Source organism: Biomphalaria glabrata, chromosome 15 (genome assembly GCF_947242115.1).
Source record: "Biomphalaria glabrata chromosome 15, xgBioGlab47.1, whole genome shotgun sequence".
NCBI lineage: Eukaryota > Metazoa > Mollusca > Gastropoda > Planorbidae > Biomphalaria > Biomphalaria glabrata.
The window spans coordinates 18,230,951-18,246,405 of NC_074725.1; the positions used below are offsets into that span (position 1 = coordinate 18,230,951).

At 35.7% G+C, this 15,455-nt stretch overlaps 1 protein-coding gene across 1 annotated transcript in view; it reads right to left on the reverse strand.

Annotated features, from left to right (window-relative positions):
- Positions 1–1,741: 1,741 nt before the first annotated feature.
- LOC106056376 (beta-1,4-galactosyltransferase 4-like) overlaps positions 1,742–15,455 on the reverse strand; it is a 33,710-nt gene continuing 19,996 nt past the window's right edge. The window contains exons 7-9 of the mRNA XM_056012453.1: positions 6,915–7,019; positions 4,798–4,942; positions 1,742–1,861 (exon numbers count right to left, since the gene is read on the reverse strand). Of these exons, the coding sequence (XP_055868428.1) occupies positions 1,790–1,861; positions 4,798–4,942; positions 6,915–7,019 (322 nt within the window). The 3' untranslated portion in view covers positions 1,742–1,789. The remainder of the gene's footprint in view (positions 1,862–4,797; positions 4,943–6,914; positions 7,020–15,455) is intronic.

The following is a 15,455-nucleotide window of genomic DNA, read 5'->3' on the forward strand; positions in this document are numbered from 1 at the left end:
GCTCTCTTCTATGTCTGCTAAGGCAAGTTGGCGCCTAAGCTGGTCTTTAAAGTGTTTCCGCTCCTCTGTTATGTCGACCACCTTTAAGCTTACCCCCCACACACACACAAAAAAAGACTGCTTTTGGAATACGTTCGTCCCCCATACGAGATACGTGCCCTGCCCAGCATAACTGTCGGACCAAAAGAAGTCCCTCTATACTGTCCATACCGGCGTTCGCAAGGACATCGCTGTTTGTAGTGCAGTCTTACCACCGTATGTCCATGATGGAGCGCAAGCTTCTTTGGTGAAAGCGTTGATAGCGTTCAAGTAGTCTTGGTTGCTTTCTGTATAACATCCATGTCTCAGAGCAATATAGAAGGGTTGGGACAACCACTTAGATTCTATTTCTACTATATTTATAACATAAATATATATTCTAGAAGTAGATCTAGACTGATTCTATAGTTACAATTAAATTCAAATTGAATATTTATGATTTTAAAGATTACAGGTTATAACTAGATTTTATAGATCTATGACTATTAGGACAATGCCCATGGCATGTGAGAGATCAATTTTTCAAAGCAACTATAATTAATGGACTTCATCTAAAACACGTTCATTCATTTATTCACATGCGATTTTTTAATATATATAAGCTTAGCACTATATTGGACCAATTTCTCAAAACGGCTGATAAATCAGGTGTAAACATCAGGAGAAAACACGACCCCTTAACTCAAGAAAACATTAAGAAACTAAATCTGAAAAGAATAGACATTGAGATTTATAACAAACGAATATTTACAATTGATTACAGTAACACCTTTTTATAAAACATTAAAAGTTTTAAAATCACTACATTTTTTATTTCTACAATTATTTTTGTGTGTGAAACTGTGTATCGAAAAATGCCGGGTACTTAAATAAGTTAGTCCAAAAAAAATACACAGATCTTGGGTAAAAGACTCATCAAATAAAGTACTGTAAATTTGTAGAGTCACACGCTTTTTTCAGGTCTTTTCTTTTTATAGCCTCTATCGGGTTTGATTCCAACTACCCGTATTTTTTTGCAGATTTTTTTTCTCTATCAGGCACACTTAAAATTATAGCATAATAATGTCAGCTTAATTTAAAATGAGAACTGAAAAATGCAAAAGATATATAAGGAAAATGGTGCTTCGGATCAATTTCTAATTCTAGTTTTAACCAAAGAAACAAAATGCATAAGCGCAACATAGCCCATTGCATAATTACCGTAATACTTCTTGCACATCCAGTTTGCTGAATATTTTGGCTTCATTCAAATCTGCCAATACGTCATCTAAAGTAGCAAGAGTATAGTAAAACTTTATTCAGGGTTTGTGGATCTATGCAAATCCTAATTTTTCCATTAGCTTTTTCCAAAAATTGACATCTGACTCACCCACTCTGTAGGCTCTATCACTGGTTCTATGGGTCTTTAACTCCTCCTTAACTCTTTCTTGTAAAGCAATAGTTATCTTTCTACACGGCATAACCTTGCGCTTAGTGCTGCTATCAATATTTAATGACACTTCTCCCAAGTCACCCACATCACCAGTAAACTTTGGACTACAGTCTTCTTCATGGTTATTCACTAATGTTGCTATGAATCTATCTTATTGACATTGATTCATTTCATTCTTGTTAAAGTTTCATGAACTAGAAGACATGCTAGATTGTTTGGTACCACTATATATTCGATACCCAATTTGGGCTAAAAAGAGTTAACATTTTATTTTAAGTTATTAAAAAATGTATTTTTTTTTCTTGTTTAGTAGGATATTTATTGTTTTGATTTTTTCTGTAGCAGCGCCTTGGTTTCTGATATGTCCCTCATTGTGTAAGCTGGAGCCGTCTGAAAAAAAAGAACACAAAAATAATTATATTTCATTAAATTTGTAATCAATTAATTATTGGTAATCGATTATTTTGTTTGAAATCGAAATAGGGAAAAACGTCTACATTATTGACAGATATTGTTGTCAGGAGGGAGTTCTTCCGGTTAGATAAGTTTTCTTTTTTTTTTTTTAAAAGGACTTCTTATATTTGCTTGTTTTCAGGCTCAGTTATTTGCCATTTTACTTTTCTTAGTCTAGGAACTCAATATAAACGAATAGCGTAATCAAGACTTGAGATGATTGTGATTTACCTAAATTACTTAACAGTACCTAGCATGGGCGTAGCCAGGATTTTTTTCAGGGGGGGGGGTGTTGGGGGGGGGATTTTTTTCCGCCCCCCTCCCCAGCGAAAAAAAATTGTATATGTATGTATGTGTGTGTGTACATAATCTTAATTGCATTCTGACCATACATTCTTTCGGAAGACGCTTATTGTGCCCTAGAATAGGTTCTTCCTGGAGTTAGTGGAAAAATTGTAGACTTCCCGCTATTCCCGGTATTGCCAGCAAAGTGGTCTGGGGGAACGCTAGGAGCTCCCCCAGCGCGGGTCGGAGCCCCGCCGAGGAGCACTATTTCTGATATTGAAAGCCAAAAAATGCATATTCTGAGGTATCTACAGTGCATTTTCCTGCTATTAAAAAGTTTTATTTCAAAAACCTAATGTGCTATTCTTATTTAACTTAGACCCTCCCACTGCGTTCGGCTCATTTGCCGTCAAGCTGTTTCCACAAAAATCAGTCACTGGTAATGTCTGAAGATTCTTCCCACCCGCTGTTGCGCCAAGTTGTACTAGGATGTCATCGCAACTCTTATTATGCGTAATTCAGAGATGAGATGAGATGAGAACATTTCCAGCAATCCTCATGCGACGCTCTGTCACAATCTTACTATGGGGTCGACTCCCAGTTCGGCATGCTCATAGCATTTTGAGTGCGTAATTTGATTTTTTTTTTTTACATTTAAGATGTATTTTTAGCTTCAAACCGGGGGATTAAACTCAAAACCCCTTTGGCTACGCTCATAGATTTTAGAGTGTGTAATTTGATTTTATTAATTTTTTTTTTGAAGAGGTATTTTTTTAGCTTCAAACTTCACTGGAGGGGAGTTTAAACTTAAAACCCCTTTGACTACACTCATAGAATTTTGAGTGTATAATTTGCTTTGTTTTTAATATTAAAGAGGTATTATTTACCTTCAAACCCCGCTGAAGGGGGGTTTAAACACAAAACTGAGTCAAAGCCAATTTAGCTATGCTCATAACATTTTGAGTGCGAATTTTTTTTTTATATAGAAGAGGTATTTTTTAGCTTCAAACCCAACTGAAGAGGAGGGAGGGGTTAAACTCGAAACTCCTTTCGCTACGCTCAAAGAATTTTGAGAGTGTAATTTGCTTTTTTTTTATATAGAAGAGAGGGTTTATTTTAAATTTTGGAGGGGTTTTAAAATCAAAATCTTCCTAACTGTGCGCTTGGAATTTGGGGATTGTCGTTTGCATTTTTTTTTTGTTTTGTTTTATAGAAGAGGGTTTTAAACTCAAAACCCCTTGGCTGTGCTGGGGCAAGTGATGGTTTAGTTTTAAAATCTCACCTAAAAAAAAACAAAATCAAAGAAAAAAATCAATCACTAAATTCCTTCCCCCCCCCCCCCGATGGGGGGAGATTTCATTTCGGGGGGGGGGGGGAGTTGAATCCCCAAACCCCCCCTTCCCTGACTCAATACCATCAATACCTAGAAAGATCTTGAAAGATTGCCATTGCTATTTGCTACCCAGTGAGGGATAATTGTACAGAAAGAAAAAAAATGTTAAGGGACGCAATTACGTTAACGCCAAAATCGACCATTTGGTCCTGTAGAGTTCTTGCGCCTGTATTTTGTGCTGTGGGCTACACATTTATGTGTCCCTCTAATTGAACGTAATATTTGATATGCTCTTATTATTCTAGCAAGCGATTCAAATCTAGATCCTTATTCTAATGGCTTCACTCAGTTCAGACAAATCTATGTAACAATTTTATAAAAGAGAGAGTGAGAGAGATACTCTTTTTGATAAAAGTAAAGATTGTAGTCTCTAATGTTTTAGAAAGAAACATTCTAGTTTGTGTTGCTGTAAAATTTCGTTAGGTCACGTGTTATGGAGTGTGAATGTATGTTTTGATTGGCTGAGGATTTCTGATGTAACTTTAAGAAGTATTGATACAGATAAACTCGGCTGGAGTAAAGGGGAACTAACAGTTGGGGACGCGAGAAGAAACGGTGTTTGTGGATTGTAGTTGTTGAAGTGATCTAAAACAAATCGTTCAACTAGACTTGTTATTTCATTTGTGTTTCGACATGCATCTACATTGAAATTGAAAAGCTGTATACATTTGTCAATAAAAGTGAAGTTTTATATGTTTATAAAGAATTTTTCAAGCCATACCCTACACATTTTAAGTAAGACTAGTTGTCTGGAGCAGGACCAAAGGGAGGACAGGCGGGCCCCATCCCCAAGAAAGGGGCCTTCACAAAAGAGATAAAAGTATAGATGAAATCTACCAAGAGCCTAACCCTCCACAAACTAAAAAATATAATCGTTTTAAACTAAAAATTTGCATATTAAATATTTTTTTAAAAGAAAAAGAGATTAAGTTGAGAAAAAATTGTATACCTTTCTTCTAAACAATAGCGTGTAAGTATTTTCATTTCATAAGTGGAGCTTTATTACAGCTTTCGAAAAATTGTAGGGTATCCACAAACATACTGCCCAGGGGCCTCCACCTACATAAATCCGGCCCTGGTCTAGAGTTACAATTCTATATGCATATCCCCAAAAGAATTTTTTATTTCTAAATATCAGAGACATACAGTTTGAAAGTCCAAACCTATTCTACTCATTCCCTCCCATAGATCTCACCTCTAGCAGTCCGCTGTTGTTGAGTGAGACAGTGATCCAGGTGTACAGTGTCTCTAGCTTCATGTCCAGCACCTGGTAGTGTTTGGTCACTGTGTTTAGACCTTCAACATCCTGTCTTCTAGCTGCACTTTTTCGAAGAGTTAACCTGAGGTCAGAGAAAACTTTCAGTGTTTCCATATAAAAGACAAAATTTACAATCTCAGATATATTCAGTTCAAGAGAAGAATTTCAATGCGCTTCGATTATAATTCTATCCCTTGTCTGGACCAGTTGCAAACAGGAGGAGCTAGGGAGAGAGGGGTATCTGTGTAAATGTTACCGTGATCGCTTTTAAAATGCATTAAAAATACGACTTGAATTTGAACTCAGGGAACAAGCCTCTTCAAGGGAACTAATTCAACTTCATATATTAAGTTTACATTAATAGTAATAAAAGGGTCAAAGATAAGTGAAACATAACCCCGCAAACCCAAGTTGTAACCGGATATTTTGTTACATCTAATGCATAAAATCCGTTCTCGCCATTGTCTATTTAGGTTTACTTTTTGTCTTTTGTGCCTGTCTTCGACAGCTCCCTCTGCCAACGTGAGAGCTCTCTGTCTGTTCAAATGCCATCTTCTGCCAGCTATTTTCCTCTATGCCAGTAAGGGCGTGGGTTGATCTTTGTAGCACGTCTCGGGTGAGGGGAGGGGGCACCTCTGTTACGCCATATTACTTTAAGCTCGTCCCTCATGTGGATAAAGTGCCCGATCCAGCGCAGCTTTCGAATGGTAGGAAGTGCTTCTAAACTGTCTACATCAGCTTCCAGCAGAACATGGTTGATTGTAAGATAGTCTTTAAAGCGTGTGCCCGTCATGGACCGAAGAAACCTATGATGAAAGCATTCGAGCAGCTTTAGATGCCTTCTATAGAGCACCAAGGTTTTACAGACATACACAAGTGTGGTGAGAAAAGTCCAAATGGTACGATAACTCTGACAATTGTAGTACGGAAGTTTCTAAATCGCCCAAACAAAAATGACGATTGATGGCAGCCAGACAGAAAGGATGAAACACGTCTTCGCACGGGAAACTGTCCGTTAGGAGCCTTCTTCTCTAGGATACGACAGGACCTCGATACCTGATTCGACACTGCTACATGGAAGACAAAGTTGTAGAACACATCCTGAAGGATTGCAGGGTGCCCAGAAACGATTTCGAAAATACTGGTGCATGCCGGGATCTTGCCTTGTACGGAGACACTGCCACATACCTGGACCCTTCTACTCTAGAGTAATCTCTGCATGGAGCTTGAGTGTACGAAGGCTTTTTAATGGTAAGAACCAATGCTTTATAAACATTGATTTATTATTTTTTGTTTCTATTTCTTTTAGTACGCGAAGAGACATATTCCCCATACTGTTCATTGGTTACGACCAAAAGCGTAGTTGTCTATTTCTCTAGAGTCTAGAAAGTGAGACATCTTTGAATACTGGTTGTCAAGTATTGGTGTATTTTATGTCGAGTATTGGTGTATTTTATGTCAAGTATTGGTGGAGTATTGGTGTATTTTATGTCGAGTATTGGTGTATTTTATGTCGAGTATTGGTGTATTTTATGTCAAGTATTGGTGGAGTATTGGTGTATTTTATGTCGAGTATTGGTGGAGTATTGGTGTATTTTATGTCGAGTATTGGTGTATTTTATGTCGAGTATTGGTGTATTTTATGTCGAGTATAGATGCTAGTATGACTTTTACTTAAAATAATATACATATAGCACTAAATACAAATTGTACAGTACCACAAATCAGGACATCGGAAGAGGACATCAAGCTAGGACATCATACAGAAAATTTAAATAAGACAAGACAGCAAGTCATCAATACAGAACATAGGTAAATGTAGGTAGAATTACTTGGAGGCAAGTTGGAGGTGTTATTAAACTAGTAAATTATAGCTACCCAATAAATATGTTGGTCAATAGTTGACCTAAATTACGTCAATTTTGCCTTAGTTTCAGATTTAAATATTTTCCCTGTTTTTGCGCGCACACACACACACAAAATATGATGCACTCTGTTCTAAACAGTGTATTTCCTCCTGACACTATAAGGACGGATAGTCGGTAGATTCTCACCTCATTGGGTTCTCTGCATTGCCTACGTCCCGATCGTGTTGGATCATATCATATCGGGCCGTCAAGGGGTCGTATCGAACCATTGTCAAGTTTTTGTTCCGCACCCTGAAGCAAAGAGATGACACTATATCTATAACAAAGAGAGGACACTATAGCTAAAACAAAGAGAGGACACTATAGCTAAAACACAGAGAGGACACTATAGCTAAAACAAAGAGAGGACACTATAGCTAAAACAAAGATAGGACACTATAGCTAAAACACAGAGAGGACACTATAGCTAAAACACAGAGAGGACACTATAGCTAAAACATACGATGACACTATAGCTAAAACACAGAGAGGACACTATAGCTAAAACACAGAGAGGACACTATAGCTAAAACACAGAGAGGACACTATAGCTAAAACATACGATGACACTATAGCTAAAACAAAGATAGGACACTATAGCTAAAACAAAGATAGGACACTATAGCTAAAACATACGATGACACTATAGCTAAAACATACGATGACACTATAGCTAAAACAAAGATAGGACACTATAGCTAAAACAAAGATAGGACACTATAGGTAAAACAAAGAGATGATACTATAGCTAAAACAAAGAGATGACACTATATCTAAAACAAAGATAGGACACTATAGCTAAAACAAAAAGGATACTATAGGTAAAACAAAGAGATGATACTATAGCTAAAACAAAGAGACGACACTATAACTAAAACATACGACGACACTATAGCTAAAACAAAGAGATAACAGGATAGATAAAATAAAGAGATGACACTAAAACTCAAACAAGAGATGAAAATAAAACCAATAGGGTTTGTTGCTGAACATAAAAATTATATATGTGTCAGATGCGAATAGCCCAATTTTCAGTAAAAAAAAATTACAAAAGTCATTTCTCTATAGAAGAAGTTACGAAGGCTATATAAAATACAACTACAGACCTATATATACTACAATAAATATAGGTTTTTGATTGCTAGTTACGATTTATTTAGGTAGGTGCTGTTTTACTATTCCATACCAAGTATTAGAGTTTAGAAAAACCTAGGTTTGTTTCTTGTGCAACGCTATTAGCTAACACCTCATATCATCTCTCCATTAGTATATTTAGATCTATAATCTAATTCTAGTCTAGATATATATATATAAAAATCGAATAGATCTAGTAATAGTATAGATTCTATCTTGAGACTAGATTGCCGAGTCTAGCCTATGCTATGCCTAGGCCTATAGTCAGTTTTTATTAGAAAAAAGTCTAGATATTAGTAAAGACTAAATTTTTTTTAATTATTAGATTATTAGATATAGACATAAGACATAGATCTAATAATACTGTAATACGTTTACTATACTCTATACTTAATCTACTAAACTAGAGATCTATCCATAGATCTATCTATAATCTTGTCAATCTAGATCTATACAATATTCATTATAATACTTGTACTTATAATGACTTATTTAATAAGTAAGTACTTAGACTTAGATCTATTATAGTTTATTAATAGATTTACTTTTCAATGCCTAGACCTAATAAAAATTGCGAATGATGTCTATAATGACTGATTATTATTATTTTTTTTTTTATAATGGGCCTACTAAATCTAGGTCTAGACTCTACTTAAATCTAGTCTAAAATAATGACTGTCTAAGACTCTAGATCAGGGGTGGGCAACCTTTTTGTTTCGAGGGCCGCATTAAAAAACGAATTGGGCATGGCGGGCCGCATATATATATATATATATATAACTTAGAAAGATACTCTAGCTAACTGTGTAGAATGTCTTTTAGTTCATATTTACACTGTATTATATTCACGGTTCTTTCTTTTTTTTCCACACTCCACGTTGAAAAATTACAACAAGTATTATCAGTTTTTGAAATCTATTTTACGATTTGTTTTTAAATTGTTGTTGTCTTTTTATAGCACAATATCCCCACAAATATACAGTTGTACTTAATGTGCAGTATTTTACTTTTGACACTCGTGCATAATGTTCCGGAACTGTGAAACTATATTTCTAGTTGTTACCCCTATGACGGCTGTCAAATTACAGTCAGTCAACATTTACCAGTGATTATAATTGTTTAGATTCCACACACACAAAAAATATTTTAAAATGCTCGATCACTGAATGAGATATATATTTGTTCCGCAAGTTAAATGTCGGGACGAGCGAAACCTGCCTTTCTGGAGCATCACCAGAGAATGCTGACCATGTCTTTCAATGGTGCATGCTAAATCAAGAGACCCGAACAAGACTCTGGCCCCAAAACCCTTCAAAGACTTTTCGGAGAACTGCCTGATCTGGAAACCATTGCGCGGTTCATCTCAGATATAGGATTACTGATCTGAACCTTTCAACATGTAAAATGAGAACAAAGAAGAAGAGGAACAGATATATGTGTACTCAAATAGTGTGAACAGCAGCTCATTTTTTTAAGTGTTGACATACAGCTTCTGGCACCAATAAGACTCCTGTGGTAGTACTGACTGGAACTTCTCTTTGCTTGGAGTTATGTCCTCTGGAGCTGAATCAGCTTCTGCGCTAAATGGTGAGCTCATGGTATTGAAAACTGGTTCTTGACGTCTTAAAATTTGATTTTATAAATTGCACAATTAAGGAATCTTAATAAGTGTTTTACTTTTAATCGTTTCACTAGAAATAGTTTCACCTTTCAGCAAAGGAAAATGACAAAAGCTATTTCCTTTTGCTTGCCTGTAGAAATGGGAAAGCCTTACATTTCATATGCAAACAATCAATTGCAATGCATATTATAAAAAACGTGAAATCTGTCTTCCACTCTTCATTAGAAATATTGATAACAAAGCCACAGTCAATGTCCTTCAGGTAACATAACTATTTCTTCCTTACGATTTTATATTATTCTCATTTGCCTTGCCCATGCTAAGATAGCGGATATATTGGATTATTTTGTTCATAAATCGGAACTACCTGTGGTAAATACTCATTGCTCTAGTAACTCTAATTACTATTTTAATATACCCAAACTATTGTAGAAATTTTATGCAACTTTGTGCAAAGTCTCCTGTTTAGAGTCTATGGTTGGGATATTTAAAAAAAAAAATTCTGTCTAAGATCGAGCTCCATCAGTTGTTACACTTGCCATCTTGTTCCAAGCCTACCCAACACTCAGAGATTGTGTCTTCGTTTGCTTAAAATTTGTTAAAATGAGACAGTTTCAATAATTTATATAGATATTGTTTTTAATATTTGCATTTTTATATGTATGTACTGTTGGAACACCTGATTTCTGTAGGTGTCGGCGGGCCGCATAAAACACTTCGGTGGGCCGCATGTGGCCCGCGTACCGTAATTTGCCCACCCCTGCTCTAGATGATTGAGAAGTTCACATAGAGGTGTTTTTAATAATACAGCATGTAGGCTGAAAGTATATAAAGTGCTTTTTTTTTTGTAAAAATAAAAAAGAGGCTCCAGTACTCATTGATAGATTGCCTAACTTTCAACTAATAATAAATTAACAATTAACGTTGAATTACAAGAAAAGTAATCATTTTTCCCGACATTGAAAAAAGGTGCCGGTACCCCGTACCGGTGCGTACCGTCACAAAAATATATGTATATCTCAATCTTCTTTCATTTAATTTTTTGCGGGGTTATTGCTACTTAATACATTGATACCGGATCGATTTAAATAGGGCCTAAGTATACAAGCAGGATTTCGAGCATTGGATAAATTTATTTTTTAAGTACAAAGTTTTATGGAAGAGGCAATATATTAGTTGTTTGAAGTTTGTAACTTCTTAAATTCAGGCTAAAAATATCGAAGCCTACATTTTTACACTCATTTCTAAATAGACAGAAGAGATGGACTGACTCATAGTGTAGCTTGTGTACATCTGCAAATACACAAACTCAGTTAGACTTTCAAAACTATTAAAAGAAAAACTTAGTGATTATTTTTACTGTATAATTCTATTATTATTCCTTTTTAGAATTAGGATAGGCCTATAAACAAAAATTTGCCATATGACTTTATCTAACAGAAAAAAAAAATAAACTTACATCTATTTATGCGGTTATTTATAGTTACCTAGTAATATAAAATATATTGAACTAACACGTACATTCATCATAATGCAGACATGCGATTTTTAGTTTATAAACATAGCATTATATAGGACCAATATTTTACTAAGGCTGCTTGGAGAAATCAGGTATACCCATTAGGAGAAAAACGACCCCTTTACTCAAGAAAAATTTAAGAAACTAGAACAGACACAAAATAAACAGTGACATTCATAACAAAATAATATTCAAATTGATTAGAGTATCACCTTTTTAAGTAATCATTTAAAGTTTAAAATCACTACAATTTTTTTCAACAATTACTTTGTGTATTAAATTGTGTATCGGAAAATGCCGGGTACATGAAATAAGCTAGTCCTAAAAAAAACAACACAGATCTTGGGTAAAATACTCATAAAATAAATAAATAAAAAAAGCGACTTCCGGCCCAATACTTTTTAATCAAAGAAACGAAACGGACTAGTCCAACAAACCCTATTGGAAGAGATGGCTATATAACTAAAATAAAGAGAAAAAAAATAAAACAAGTAATTGAAAAAAGAATACTTTAAAAAAAAACAAATTCACGGGAGGAACAACTATGTACTGCCATCTATCTGATGAATTATGGGTTTATCTCCCTTTCTACTCTATCACACAAAATTGATTAGTTAGTAGCCTATTAAATCATGGAACTATACTAATGGAACACCAGCTTCGAGTTTTTTACAAAGCCAAAGAGAGTCGAAGTGCCGTCGCGCATCATTTTTGCGCATGGTGCAATGTGGAGAAATCCATGATGATGCCAAAGAAGAGATTTACTCCGTCAGTCCCTTGCAATGGGTGTAAAACTTTCGTACGCTCTATTTGATTAGATGTGTAAAAACTTCATCCATTTTCTGACTATCTGATATAATAGATACAATTTTCCCGAATAAGAGATCGTCACAAAAGTTATTTTTTTCGACCACCCTATAAAATGCCACATTTTTTCAAAAAAATAGAATCTAAATTCCGAAAATACAATCTTTCAGTGTTTCTGTGTTTGGTTTATTTATACTAAATCTGGATGGAGACCTGTCTACCGTTCCTCTAAATGCGTATTTGTTATGATATACTAAATTGCACGAAATAAAAATAAAAATAGGAGGCCTAATACAGTTTTGACACTCCAAGCTACGCATTTCTAATCGTTTTTATTATTATTATTATCGAAAGGACTAGGCTATAGGTGTAGAATATTCGTGTTACACAAATAACAAACTAGTGTTTAAGAGGGAAGACATATTAGGAACTCCGTTTATTACGTAAACACAAGCGGTGTTGCACTGACGCGCTAGTGTGCAAATGTACATATAATACTATTATGTTACATCTCTCTTCTTTAATTTAGAAAATCTATTTATCAGAATAACTAACAAACTAGTCAACTAAAAAGTCTAATCAGTTCATCACAAATCAAGTCTCTTGGGTTTGTTAACTACTCTGCCTGAGCGTGTTACATAAGGTTCATTTGGTCTAGAGGTGTTAGAAGAAGCAGTGTGTAGTGGCGGCTCACAATCTAGTGTAGTTTGTAATCTTGGACTCTCTAGATCTAGTGGTTCTGGTTGTTCTGAGATGTCATCTGGAAAGTCATAATTATTGTCAAATCTGTTTGCTTTCTCAGAAGACTTTCTGATGTGTTTTCTGTTTCTTCTGTAGACCTTATTTCCACTTTTGAGATTATATGATCTAGGCTTAGAATGCTTCGAAACTACTGTTCCTGGTTTCCACTTAGAATTAAGTTGCATTCTGACTGCTGTTCCGTCTTGTAGTGGATTATGACTCTTAACTCCATTCCTCTTATCATAATAATGTTTCTGAGACTGTTTCTCGGAGTCAAAGTGTTTCTTCACCACCTTGAGATCTGGTGTCTTAGGTGTGAGTATTTCCTCGCTAGAAGGTAACAAATTTCTGGGTCGGCGTCCCATGAGTAATTGTGCTGGCGACAAATTAATATTACTCAGTGGAGTAGTTCTGTAGTCTAATAGCGACAGAAATTTGTCTTCGCTTTTCTTCCAAAGTTTCTTCACTGTTTGAATAGCTCTTTCAGCCTCACCATTAGAACTCTGAAAATGAGGACTCGACATTTCATGCTCTATTCCGTATGATTTACAGAAATTCAGGAATTCCCTTGAAGAGAACTGTGGCCCGCTATCTGACCTTAACTTTCTAGGTATTCCATGGCATGCGAATATACTCTTCATTGCTTCGATGATATCTGATGTAGTTTCCTGTGACAGTTCTTTGACATCAATAAACTTTGAGAAGTAGTCAACTAGAAGCACATACTTTTTACCCTCAAAGTTAAACAGATCACACCCAACCATGCTGTATGGAAGGTCTGGTGTCTTGGTAGGCATCAGCGGTTCTGACACATTTTGATTCTGATGTCCAGCACACCTGCTACAATCCCTAACTGTCACTTCAATGTCTGCATTCATGCCTGGCCAATACATGACTTCTCTGGCTCTCTGCTTACACTTGACTATTCCTAAGTGAGACTTGTGAATCAGATTTAGCATGTATTTACGTAAGCTTGGTGGCATGACTATTCTCAGACCTTTGTATATAATACCATCCGAAGTTGATAACTGGTCTCTTGAATCCCAATATGGCCTGACTTCAATTGGAGTCTCGCTTCTTGTGTCTGGCCAACCAGTCATAATTACTTCCAGAAGCATTGAAAGTTCCTTGCTTGTACAGTCTTTAATTTCACTGTATTTCGAATCACTTACAGAGATCATATGCACTGAATCATCTGTAAATTCACATGTCTGTGTATCAGTATTTGGTAGATGTGCACGAGAAAGTGTATCAGAGATAAACATTTCCTTGCCTTTTCTGTAACAGACTTTCAGATCATACCACTGTAGTCTTATTAGCATCTTCTGTATTCTCATTGGTGCTGACAATAGAGGTTTCTTGAAGATTTGCTCCAGAGGTTTGTGATCATTATAAACTGTTACTTCTTTACCAAATATGTAGCAGTGAAATTTGCTTGTACTATACACAATTGAGAGCATTTCCTTCTCAATTTGAGCATATCTTGTTTCTGTATCTGTGAGAGCTCTTGATGCGTATGCAATTATACGACCTTCCTGGAGTAATACTGCTCCCAGTCCATCTTTACTTGCATCACATTCTATCTCTACGTTCTTGTTGACATCATAATATGCTAAAACTGGAGGGTTTGTACAAAGATGTTTCAATTCTTTGAAACTCTTGTTTTGTTCATGATTCCATTGAAATTCTATATCATCTTTTAGAAGCTTTCGTATTGGAGCATCTGCTTGACTTAGATAAGGAATAAATTTTGCTAGGTACTGAATTAAACCTAGAAATCTTCTGATTCCATCTTTGTCTTGAGGAGCTGGCATGTCAATAATTGCCTTTATCTTTGCTGGATCTGGTTCTAAACCTTTCTCTGACAAGATATGGCCCATATAAGGTACTCTGTTTTGCCTTATCTTGCACTTGTCATAGTTCAGCTTTAGATTGTACTCCGTTGCTCTTTGCATGACTTGTTTCAAAATGTGATCATGATGTTCAACATCTCTACCAGCTACTAGAATGTCGTCTATGATGACATATGCTCCTTCAATTCCTTGAAGCATTTCATCCATAATTCTTTGGTAAATTTCTGGCGCTGATTTGATACCAAAAGGTAATCGTAACCATCTATATCTTCCCAGAGGTGTGTTGAAAGTTGTGAGAAATGAAGATTCTCTTTCAAGCTTTATTTGCATAAACCCTGACTTGGCATCGAGAACTGAGAATATATTCGAATCTGGAATATTAGTGATCACATCTTCAATAGTTTTCATCGGGTGATGTTCCCGTCTGATTGCTTTATTGAGATCTTTTGGATCAATACATATTCTCACTTTGTCATTCCTGAACGAAACAACCATGGAGCTAACCCATTCAGTAGGTTCATGTACTGGAGTAATAAATCCATCAGCTTGCATTTCTTTAAGTTTTTCTTCAACTTTATTGCGTAGCGATGCTGCTAAGCGACGTGGTGGATGGATAACTCCTTTAGCATTTTCCTGTAACTGAATCTTGTATTCTCCTGGCAGTGTTCCAGTTGTTTTCAGCATTTCAGGAAATTCTCTTTGTAACTCGTCTTCTGCCTTGGATTCTATGCTGTCTATCCGTTGTAGTAGTCCTAAACATTCTGCTGTGTCACCACTCAAAATGTTCTCTTGGCTAATGTCTACTACCTCAAACCTTGCTTTCACCTCTTGGATATTATTTTTCAAAGGTAGCACTACTGCTCCTAAAGTCTTAATAACATGATTAGAGTAAGACTTGAGCGACTTTGCTGAATAAGCAAGTTTTACTTTGTCTTTGAGCTTTTCAAACTCTGACTTGACAAGAATGTTACATCTTGCACCAGTGTCGATACGAAAAATTAATGTCTTGCCAT